Source organism: Cydia pomonella, unplaced genomic scaffold, assembly GCF_033807575.1.
Source record: "Cydia pomonella isolate Wapato2018A unplaced genomic scaffold, ilCydPomo1 PGA_scaffold_183, whole genome shotgun sequence".
Lineage (NCBI taxonomy): Eukaryota > Metazoa > Arthropoda > Insecta > Lepidoptera > Tortricidae > Cydia > Cydia pomonella.
In genome coordinates this window covers 451,713-461,904 of record NW_026907824.1, presented here as the reverse complement: position 1 = coordinate 461,904, position 10,192 = coordinate 451,713, and the positions used below count along the sequence as shown (strand labels likewise).

General features: G+C 39.7%; 1 protein-coding gene across 1 annotated transcript; it reads left to right on the top strand.

Annotated features, from left to right (window-relative positions):
* Nucleotides 1–528: 528 nt before the first annotated feature.
* On the top strand, nt 529–10,169 carry LOC133533599 (glycine dehydrogenase (decarboxylating), mitochondrial-like). Its single transcript, XM_061872603.1, has 18 exons — nt 529–818; nt 1,329–1,407; nt 1,645–1,780; nt 2,211–2,375; nt 2,652–2,880; nt 3,300–3,523; nt 3,764–3,939; nt 4,111–4,340; nt 4,946–5,125; nt 5,300–5,484; nt 5,720–5,921; nt 6,193–6,342; nt 6,646–6,758; nt 8,042–8,189; nt 8,456–8,663; nt 9,079–9,251; nt 9,539–9,619; nt 9,934–10,169. Exons 1-18 carry the CDS (start codon nt 612–614, stop codon nt 10,042–10,044), a joined length of 2,997 nt encoding a protein of 998 aa, XP_061728587.1. The 5' UTR covers nt 529–611; the 3' UTR covers nt 10,045–10,169.
* The last annotated feature ends 23 nt before the right edge of the window (nt 10,170–10,192 follow it).

Below are 10,192 nucleotides of genomic sequence, written 5' to 3'. Positions count from 1 at the left end.
AATTGATGGTGTTGTCCCGTAAGATAGGTATCGTGCATAATATCGTGTCCATTTCAATAAGAACCGGGTGTTTCAAACCGTCGGTATACTTACCTAAGTTACCTATAATGATAAATAAAAACACTAAAATGATATTGTAGGTAATTAATGAATGGTTCGTCGATGGTGGTTAGTGGATCTAAAAACACCCTTCTCACACTTATCCAGAGAATAAGTAAAATACTAGATGCGCCTTTAAGTACCTATTATAGGGATGGATATGATAGGTTAACCATGTTTAACTAAATTCATACAAGTAGTATGATTGCTTTTTAGTCCAATATTGCAACATAAACCGTTCGACGAATCTTTTCATCGAACGTAAGCGCGATCATGCTAACTACCTCTGTGATTTTAAAGTTATCTATAACAAAAACTTGTTTAGGTATTAAGTAAATAATGACTAAATAACAACACATTATTTAATGATGTTTGCATATTGGTTCATCTTATCAGAAAACGTGTAGCTTTGACCTCTCTATCAGCATCAGTATTCTACTGTCGCTTTCATAAGACACACACAGCATGTTAAAAGTTTATATTGTAATTGAACTTTATTAAATTATTGAAAAATGTACAGATTACTTAAACGCGGCGTGTTAACTGGGAACAAATTAAATGGTTTAAAACCTTCTAATCTAGGAAGAGGTACTCGTTATCTGACTACCCAAGATGCGAAGGCAGATATTCTGTTCCCTGAAACGGTCGATTTCCCGAGCAGGCACATTGGGCCCAGGGACCAAGATATTGTGACCATGCTGGATCTTTTGGGATACAAGGTTTGAAATTATTATTTTTTTCTCCTTCCTTTTCGATGTTTATCGTTATTTACTTAGTTAGCCAATTAGCTAATTGTTTAAACCAGGAGGGCCTTAGGAATATGAATTATAATGGCACTAGCTGTGGCTGTAGCTACGCTCTCCTTTACTACTTTAGCTCTACGCTAAAATAATAGTTTATTACTTATTGCTGTGGCACGACGAACCGAAGTGCCTCTGACACCAAAAGACCGCCATGCTTCTCAGTCCAGCCGTTTCTGTCCAATCGGCGGCGCCGAGTTCGATAAAGTAAAGATTTCCAAATATAAAGTAGCCTTATTCATCCCCGGCTTAACTAAATTACCAACATTCAGTAAAAAAAAAACAAAGATACCCCCTCTGTTGTCTGCCTGTATGTATCAATAATCAATTGTGTTTCCTAAAGCTGTATCTTTTACTCAGATGTGCAATAAAACTTGTAAAATATCTACTAGTTTCAATCTGTACTTAGTTTGACTTTTTCCTTACCAGAGCTTGGACCAGTTGACTAATGATGCGGTACCTAAGCAAATCCAGTTGCAAGGTCTTATGGACATCTCTGAGCCTATGAGTAAGTATAGTCAGTAAATAATGATAAGTATCACCTTTTCATAGATCTTCACCCCAACAGTGGGTTTAGCTAGGAAGTTTGTGGGTATGGCTTTGTACAACTGGAAATAATTAAATAATCTACTAATCACACAAATCGTTAGGTAAATGTACCTATTTTGCACTTTCAGAGGTCGTAAAATATTAATGCGTCGGTCTACGATTCCATTTCCCTAACACTCCTAACAAATTATTTCAGGCGAATACGATCTTATCGAAAGAGTGCGCAAGTTAGCTGAAAATAATCAAATATGGCGTTCATACATCGGCATGGGATATCACAACTGTGCTGTGCCTCATACCATCATGAGGAATATGTTCGAAAATCCTGGATGGTAAGAACCGTATTGATTACCTAAATCCAAGAAAAACAAACTTGTTGATTGAATTCGTAAATTTTACATTGTGATGGCGACTGCAGCTTGCAGCAGCGTTGACGTGGGTGATGTCCCTGTCAACCTCCTTGAGTGACCAATTGACCGTTCTTATCAAAGTTCTTATCGTAACGTAACAGCCATGCGGCATCGATAGGAAATCGCTGTCATCTCAATACAATGCAGCTTTACGCTGTTGCAGTCGCCATCCGAATGTAACCTTTATTAGGTACCTTAAGTCATTCTTTCTCTCCCTCCCTCTCTCTCTCTTTCTCTTAGTCATCATCATCGAGTGATCTACATATAGTTCGTATGTATGATTCATTTCTATCTTCTGAAGTTGACATGTGTAAATGCATATTGCAGTTAATTTTGAATTTCGATATTTCAGGACGACGCAGTACACTCCCTACCAACCCGAAGTGGCTCAGGGCAGACTGGAAAGTCTCCTCAACTATCAGACGATGGTGAGCGACCTCACTGGCTTGGATGTTGCCAACGCATCGCTGCTTGATGAAGGCACGGCTGCTGCCGAGGCCCTATCCCTTTGCCACAGGTACATAATACTGAATCTCTTAAATGAACTCTATTGTTCTTATTATGTTCAACTTGCCTCTAAACGTTACACTCGAATTTGTATTGTACCTAAAGTGAATTTAAAATCACCCATAAGGTATAAAATTTGGCTCAGCTCAGAGTTTATAATAGTTGAATTCATGCTATTAGTTAACTCTTTACATTACGCTGAAAACATTGTTTCTGAATGGTTTTCTTTTTAATAATCATTCGTTTACCTGATCATACACTTCACACACACCCTTGGAATTTTCAGACACAACAAAAGGAACAAGTTCGTAGTATCAGAGCGTCTCCATCCTCAAACACTAGCCGTCGTCCAAACCCGTTTGGATGCTCTAGGATTGGAGGTGTTGGTGGTACCCGACGTGCGACAGGCGGATTTCGCGCAGAGAGACATCTCTGCTGTCCTCCTGCAATGTCCTGATACCAGAGGCTTGGTTTATGATTACTCTGGATTGGCTGCTGCTGCTCAGGAACATGGAGTAAGTATCTTATTCACGGATGCACCTACAAATAATCCGGATACTACAGTTATGTACTTTCATGCCAATCATAATTTAAGTGTGTGTGACCCATCAAGCGAGGTGTGTTGTTGTAACTGACTAGTGAAAGCGGTTCCAAGGAAAGCATCAAACCTAGCGTACGTCACAATACAGTTAATACAATTAATTACGTCGTTAATCCAGTTTCGAGTATAAAACTCGATGTACTTCCGTAGTTTGGCTTATCTTTCGGCCACACATTTTGGTTGTGGGGTACTGCTGCTGCTGTACCTTTCCATTCGTGATATTATTACCGTTATGCTATTTAAACTTTAAACAAACTTTGTTGTGTATCCTCACCTTAAATATTACTTACTACTAGTAACTTTAGTTCTATTCTACACTTTTTGTTTTTTTAGACATTAGTCGTAGTGGCAACGGATCTCTTAGCCATGGCTCTGCTCAGGCCTCCAGCGGAATGCGGCGCAGCCCTTGCCGTAGGCACTTCCCAACGGTTGGGAGTCCCACTTGGCTATGGGGGTCCCCATGCAGGGTTCTTCGCGGCCGAACATCCGTTGGTGCGGCTCATGCCTGGACGTATGGTGGGCGTGACGAGGGACGCTGCTGGAAGAGATGCCTACAGGTAAAATTTAAGAGAACAATTATAGCTGCAATCAGGATTTGATTTGCAACATCTGAAGCTGAAGTGTCTCACGTCTGATTCGCTGTCTTCATATACTCCAATCACCGTGAACAAAGTCAACGTTTTGTTAGCTGTTTGTATTATCACTAGAGTTCCTTCCTGTAGTTGTCTCGTCATCATTCTATAGTTATCCAATTAATATTTAAGAAATTATTAATAAAAATCCTTCTATTTATCTAGGTTAGCTCTTCAGACCAGAGAACAGCACATCCGACGAGACAAGGCGACGTCAAACATTTGCACAGCTCAAGCCCTCTTGGCGAACATGTCCGCGATGTACGCCGTCTACCACGGACCTCAAGGCTTGAGGGATATTGCCATTCGAGTTCATAATGCTACTCTAGTACTTGATCATGGTATGTAATTGTTTATTAATCTCATACTCTTACTACCATAGTAATTACTCATTGATTGAAAGATCATTCATAACTTTTCGTAATCTTCGCTAAAACTGTAATCCTTAATTGGGAAAAGTTGATCAGTGTAACAACGCATCAGTGTCATACGATCTTGTGTACCTATTGCAGGTATCAGACAACGTGGTCACAAGCAATCTAACGAAGTATACTTCGACACGTTACACGTTGTACCCCATGCTAACCACGACGCTGGTGCCATCAAAGAAAGAGCCCAACAAAAGAAGATCAATCTTCGGTATTTCGATGACGGTGCAGTTGGTGTTGCATTAGATGAAACCACTACCATGCAGGATGTTGATGACTTGCTTTGGATATTTGACTGTCAAAGCGTTGAAGAGGTAAAATATGTACCAGTGTATTTTCTATGGTGCCACAAGATTCTGATAGATTCAATAAATTCAAATTTAAAAATGTATTCTTTAAGTAGGCCTCAAGGGCTCTTTACAAGTCAATGCAACATTTACAGTGACATACACATAATATATGACATGAAAAATACAAAATATAAAATGCATGAAATATGGCATTAGTATCCCCACTTCTTTATACGAATAGTGGTAACTTACGCTTTACGTAGCTTACGGAGTTCCGTATGTCAGTTGTAATAAATACAATTCCTAATAAATTCTCATCGGACTTCGGTCCCCAGACATAAGAGAAGCCCGCCTGAAGAGTGTACTCTCTATTACTCTCTCTACCTTACTAAAGCAGAGACGCTTTCCATATAGATTTTTGTACATTGACCCACCTGTTGCTGTCTTTATTGCACGCGCGTGCATAGCAACAAGCGGGTTAATGTATGAAAATCTATATGGAAAGCGTCTCTGCTTTAACTATGCCAGGTCCTACTTATACGCCAATTTTGGCAATGAATACTATATAAATGATGTATAATGGCATGAATGTGAAATCTGATAAACTACGAAAGTGGAATTCTTTGTAGGTAAAGAAAAACGAAGAATCAGTGAAATCTCGCAGCGTGCTTAAGGGTCCATTCAGAAGGACGTCCCCGTATCTAACGCATCCCGTCTTCAATATGCACCACTCGGAAACTAAGCTGGTGCGGTACATGAAGCGACTGGAGAATAAGGACATATCTTTGGTCCACTCTATGATACCTCTGGTAAGACTTTTTTCGTACGACTAGCAGTCCAAATTTGAAATTTTAGGAATGTTTAATATTGTTTGTAAAACATTCTCCGGAATATTTGCCTGTAGGATTATGCACGTTTAATAGCATACCAATCTGTGCTTTCATATGATACTGATGATACTTTAAAGTCAAAACTTTTTTCAGGGTTCCTGCACTATGAAACTAAATTCAACTACGGAGATGATGCCATGCTCATTCAAGCACTTTACAGATATTCATCCGTTCGCGCCACTGGATCAGTGTCAGGGCTATCATACCTTGTTTGAGGAACTTGCTAATGATTTGTGTGCGATCACAGGCTACGACCGTGTTTCATTTCAGCCAAACAGGTACGAAACCTAAAACCTGTTACGTAAAACCTTACTTACTTCTCATTAATTGAGTTAGGATTTTAAACGTCTTAGAAGACATTCATTGAATTCCTACTGCACTTGTGACGAAAGTAGAGGACGGCACAACCAATCACGTCATTATAAAATTTGGCACCCGTAGCAATTTTACCTGATTCTTTAATTATTAAGTTCCTCCTGACGATTGTTTACGACAAATGACTATGTTATACAGCGGCGCTCAAGGCGAATACGCGGGGCTACGTACAATAAAGCGCTATCACGAGTTCCGCGGCGACACGGGCCGCAACATATGCCTCATTCCCGTAAGCGCGCACGGCACGAACCCAGCATCTGCCCATATGGCCGGTATGCTGGTGTGTGCTATCCGAGTCAAGCCCTCTGGAGATATCGACATGGAGCATCTCAAAGATAAGGTAGATATCAACATGGACTCTATAGCGAACTTCTTTTGTCATTAACTAAATAAAAAAATTAAGACAGGCGAGACCTTACTTCTAAGATATTCAAGGACTGAAAAAAGGTTCTGGCTGCACTTATGTAACGTACGATTACAAAGGCAGATTTTTAATTTCTCCTATACCTACTTGGTTGTGTAACTACGTTCAGTGACTCGGTTCGGATATAACTATGCTTGCTCTTACACTGATTCAAGTTGCGGATCCTAAATTTTCCCTGTATTGGCAGGTTGAAGAGCACAGCAAGAAGCTATCATGCCTCATGCTGACGTACCCTAGCACGTTCGGCGTGTTCGAGGAGCAGGCCGCAGACGTGTGCGCGCTGGTGCACAAGCATGGCGGCCAAGTGTACTTGGACGGCGCCAATATGAATGCACAGGTTAGATTACTTACTTGAGAAACGAATCAGCATGTCAATCAAGATTGTATCCTGTAAATTCATCATTGTTTTATGATCAATCAGGACGTAGCACTTAATATCTCACGTTTTTAAGTCGAAGATTTTTTGGCATGTTTCGCTCCATAACAAGGAACTTTAACGGGAGAACCCGTTGGCAATCTGCGTCGGTTGCCAGTTTTTTTATGTGGTAGGCCTTAGAAGTATGGCACTGTTTTTAGTAATTGTGCTATCAGGAAACTAATGTCTTCTTTCTAACTTTCATAAAATTCACATTTACGGCAGGTTGGTCTATGCCGTCCAGGAGATTATGGCAGCGATGTATCTCATCTTAACCTGCACAAAACCTTCTGTATACCCCATGGCGGTGGTGGTCCAGGCATGGGACCTATTGGAGTGTAAGTCCATATAATTTTAAATCTTTGTTAAATAAAAACTGGAGTCAGGTATTAAACTGACACATACTTTTCGTTCATTTTTGTCGATTCCTCAAAAAGGTTTAATATGTTGCCAAAGCTTACCAAGGTTGTTAGTGATTTTTAGGGTTCCGTAGTCAACTAGGAACCCTTATAGTTTCGCCATGTCCGTCTGTCTGTCTGTATGTCTGTCTGTCCGAGGCTTTGCTCCGTGGTCGTTAGTGCTAGAAAGCTGAAATTTGGCATGGATATATAAATCAATAAAGCCGATAAAGTCGTACAATAAAATCTAAAAATGTAATTTTTTTTATGGTACCTCCCCTACACGTAAAGTGGGGGTGAAATTTTTTTTTCGCTTCAACCCTAGAGTGTGGGGTATCGTTGGAAAGGTCTTTCAAAACTAATAGGGGTTTTCAAGAAACATTTTTTGATAAAGTGAATGTATTCGGAGATAATCGCTCCGAAAGAAAAAAAAATGTGTCCCCCCCCTCTAACTTTTGAACTATAGGTCCAAAAAATATGAAAAAAATCGTGGAAGTAGAGCTTAAGAAAAACATTAAATGAAAACTATAGCGGACATGATCAGTTTAGCTGTTTTTGAGTTATCGCAAAAAGTTTTCCCTTCATAGTAAAAAGACTTACTTTAATTAGGTACTGATTATGCAAATTTGCCTATTTGTTTAACTCGGGTGAAAGGTACCGTTTCATCCCTTGGTTAACAATTTACTATACTTTAAGCTCCAGTTTAGCTTATTGTGACGGAAGAGTAACTACGGAACCCTACACTGAGCGTGGCCCGACATGCTCTTGGCCGGTTTTTTATTAATAATTGTCCTTGCAGATATCATTTATCCGTCGTGTAAAGCTCTATAAAGACATTTGAGTAAAATGCCTTGATGAGTCATATGGAGTAATACCATTGCTAATACAGGGTGAAATTGTTGTTTGACCATACGTTGAGGGGTGGATACATGTTGGATATGTAGGTCATACTAAACAACTTTTACGAAATCGCACAAAAATCTGCCATCTCATACATTCTGGTGAATCACATGTCAATTTTTTATGGAACAGCTTATTTTTTTCGCGATTTCGGGGTGGTTGATCCTATAGTAAAAGTTGTTCAGTATGACCCACATATTTACCCCTCAGCGTGTGGTCAAACAACAATTTCACCCTGTATTTCTCTATGTGAATCGCCAAAAATCTGCAAGGCAAGTGTACCATTGTCTTTTGTTGATTAAAAAAATACAAATCCTTTCCAGGAAAGCTCACCTAGCGCCTTTCCTGCCTTCACATCCCGTTGTAGACCCCCTAGCGGACTTGGGCGACGCGGCGCACAGTTTTGGATCAGTGAGTGCGGCTCCCTATGGTTCTTCGGCCATCTTGCCGATTTCCTGGGCATATATCAAGGTAAGTGTAATATGGAAGAAATAAGATAGGAAAATTTTGATGTTAAAGATGCCGTCAATTACTAGCCGGTGTATTTCCGCAAGAAGCGTGCACCACCTCCACAGGATCGGGGACATCCCTTCTAATCTATTGCCGTCATATCTGGCAAAAGAAAACGTGGAAGTGTGTGAAGCGTGTCTAGATATGAACACATTCTTTATGACCTGAAAGTTCGAGTAAGTTGCCTTCAACTCGTATGTGTTAATTCTGAATTTATGTTGTTTCAGATGATGGGCCCTAAAGGTCTCAAGCGTGCAACGCAAGTAGCCATACTGAACGCAAACTACATGTCCCGGAGGCTCGAGGGCCATTACAAAACGCTGTATAAGGGTGAAAGGGGGCTAGTGGCGCACGAGTTCATCATAGACGTGAGAGATCTTAAGAAAACTGCTAATATAGAACCTGGAGACATTGCGAAGAGGTTGATGGACTTTGGTAAGCATCTAAAGCCTGACCAGTAATATATAATCACGCGCCATATTGCGGAATTTCATTGGAACTAAATTTTTAATACTAAACTGAACTGCCATCCTATACATGAGAATAAAAGCGCCTTCTTGACAATGATCATATATTTCTGGTCGGGCTTTATTTAAAATTGTCCTATTCTTATAGAGTGGAATATTGTACCAACCTTTATCTTCGACACAGAACTTTTTGATCGAGTCTTAATTGAGTAAAGAGTCCTTACTGCTCCGGATCAAGTGCTCCACTTTATGCTATTTTCCTCTTCCACCACGAAAAGTCTCGGACCTCTTTAATGTGAAATTATTTGCGCACACCATATCTTGTTTTACATCAACTTGCCGATTAGCGAACTGTTTCATTTGAAAAATCTCTCCTTTTTCAGGATTTCACGCCCCAACCATGTCTTGGCCGGTAGCTGGGACTCTTATGATAGAGCCTACGGAATCCGAGGATCTGCAGGAACTCGACCGGTTCTGCGAGGCGCTCATCCAAATTAGAAAAGAAATCAAAGACATCGAGGATGGAGTCATGGATAAACGGTTAAATCCGCTCAAGGTTTGTATTATGCTTGATTTTTTTCCATGAACTTATTGTAAGGGTACAGGCTAAAAATAAGCACAAAAACATGGTTTCTCGAATATGCTTAGTTTAGTTTTAAACTTAGAGTAACAGAAAGCCGGTGTTGCTCGAAGGTATTAAACGAAAATTAACTTTTTTGGGGATTCTCAGTTAGTTGATGAACAATTAGATTTATACAATGCCTCCCTTTCTATTAAACTGCATTAAATATGTGGCCATATTTTCGCGTTTTGTGGCAGTCTTTATAAAAGCACTATTTGTAGATGGCGCCTCATACGCAAGAAGCTGTGATATCAGAAGACTGGAACAGGCCTTACAGCAGAGCTCAAGCTGCATTCCCTGCCGTGAGTACAAACTAATTTTATTATATGTATATAAAGAAAGGGACATCTTAATATAGGAATTTCTTGGTATCGTCAATTCCATTAGAAATTAAATATTTCCTTGTCTTGTCCTCGACTTTCTCGATTGTACAGATGTTTGAAAAAAAAAGATTTGACAATTACAGCGAAAGAAGCTGATATTAGTAGTATCTGTTTTGTCACACGATGACTAGGTTGTTAAGGAATAGGCTAATTAGTAAGCTGTAAGTTTGTGTAAATTATGCAATTATATAATAGGTACTAATGTGGTACTAATGGATTCTTTATTCATTCAGCCGTTCGTGAAGGGAGAAACGAAGATCTGGCCAACAGTGGGTCGGATCGACGATATGTACGGCGACAAGCACCTCGTCTGTACGTGTCCTCCAGTCCTTGATGACTTCTGATCCTTTATTTATTGTTATAGGCTATATATTATATATAAGATTAAAACAAAGACATGTTGTCGCATAATAATATGTATATTTTGTCAATATTGCTGTAGAATAAATATTTCCCTCTAACAACAAAACTTCTCTTATTCTGCAATGACGA